General features: G+C 40.8%; 1 protein-coding gene across 1 annotated transcript; it reads right to left on the reverse strand.

The window, feature by feature from the left end:
* Positions 1-368: 368 nt before the first annotated feature.
* LOC112724096 (protein DMP2) lies at positions 369-1,221 on the reverse strand. The gene has a single exon (XM_025775370.2). It carries the CDS (start codon positions 1,084-1,086, stop codon positions 496-498), a length of 591 nt encoding a protein of 196 aa, XP_025631155.1. The 5' UTR covers positions 1,087-1,221; the 3' UTR covers positions 369-495.
* Positions 1,222-1,536: the final 315 nt, after the last annotated feature.

A 1,536-nucleotide genomic window follows, 5' to 3' on the forward strand; every position in this document is an offset into this window, starting at 1 on the left:
TGTAATGAGGACTCTTTCCCCCTAAGTAGAGCTTTCGTTGCCTTGGAATGAGTTTGAGAGTAGTATTCAGCGAGACTGCCTTTCTTAAGCAGTTTCTTGTTTATTTTTTCTTTTTTAGTTGTTATTTTTGTTCTTTTAAGTTACCAAAAATATTATTATACAATAGTATCTATTAAATGAGATTGCATTTTTAAAGATCATATTCATTTATTTGTTTTTTGAAACACCCAACCAAATTTTTTATTTTATGTTTTGATCCATCCATACAAGGCCCATGTAACAGAAAAGTTTTTGGTTGGAAAAATTTCCCAAATATCCTTTAGTAACCTTCTCTAACTTACTGCGCTTAAATAGGGATGCAACATTGATTCACTGAATAAAAAGATTCTCTTTACCACATATCATTACAATATTGATCGGTCAAACTTTAGCCACCTTTTAAGGCTTTAACCACTTAATCCCATGCCACCATAGATGTCACCACATAGGTACATACTAAATACTACTAGCGCATTTAGGGGGTGGGGTTTGTGGGGGGACAATGTTAGAATCATGATCATCACCATCAGGCTTGGGGTATCCGATTCCATGGCGTGTGTTAGGGAACACCATGAAAACCGAACCGGCGACCACTCCAATCACCAACGGAATCACCTGCACCATTCTGTTCCCCGTCGACTTAAAGCCAGGGTACATGCACTGCACTGTGTTTCTGTCAAGCAGGCTCAGCACCGCGAACACCACCATCGACAACGCCCCGTGCACAAAGTCCACAGACCTCAGCCTGTAACGTGACAAGTCAACGCTTTTGATCTCGGGCTTCTCAAGTGGAAGAGTCCAGAGTCCCTTGGCGGTCACGATTCCGTAGCGCCTCCGGTTTTTGTTGGTTGGATCGATGTAACTGTCTGTGAAGGAAGAGAAGAAGCAGAAGAAGGCACAGATTGCGAGAAGAGTGGCGGATAGGACCCTGTTGGCGGCGCTGCTGCACTTACCGGAGTTTGTTAGGATGGGGTTCACGAAATGGAAGACGAACATTGTCCCCGTTGGGAGAAGCTTTATGAGGCACCCAACTGCTGTGCATGCCATGTGCCACCTGTGCTTCTTCTTCTTATATATTAGCTAGCTTATTGTTATTAGTTAATTACATAAGTATACACACTAAGCCTTTTGATTTGGTAGATCACTATTGTGGTTTCTTTCTCTATTCACTGCATCTTATGTTCCTTTTATAGCTGCAAAGGGCACTGACCCACTTATAGGATGGTAACATGTACTCTACTCGTGGGGTACCCAATTCGACCCTATCTGGTCGGGTTATCAATTCGATTCACAATTTGTAGGATAGTGTGCGGGTAGGATTTTTATGGGATTGGGTAGGGTACGGATTGAACCTCAACCCTATTCAACCAACTCGCACCCTATATATGTATATGTTATATAATTATGTAAAAATATTTTAAATAAATATTGAACCAAAGATCTCTCACTAAATTCAAAAGATTTTTAGCCACTAAAAGAATATCACTAATTGATAAT

The sequence above is a fragment of the Arachis hypogaea genome, chromosome 11 (genome assembly GCF_003086295.3).
Source record: "Arachis hypogaea cultivar Tifrunner chromosome 11, arahy.Tifrunner.gnm2.J5K5, whole genome shotgun sequence".
NCBI lineage: Eukaryota > Viridiplantae > Streptophyta > Magnoliopsida > Fabales > Fabaceae > Arachis > Arachis hypogaea.

Bases quoted from the DNA above. Each gene is read 5' to 3' on its own strand.
- LOC112724096 (XM_025775370.2), bottom strand. From the start codon at position 1,086: ATGGCATGCACAGCAGTTGGGTGCCTCATAAAGCTTCTCCCAACGGGG.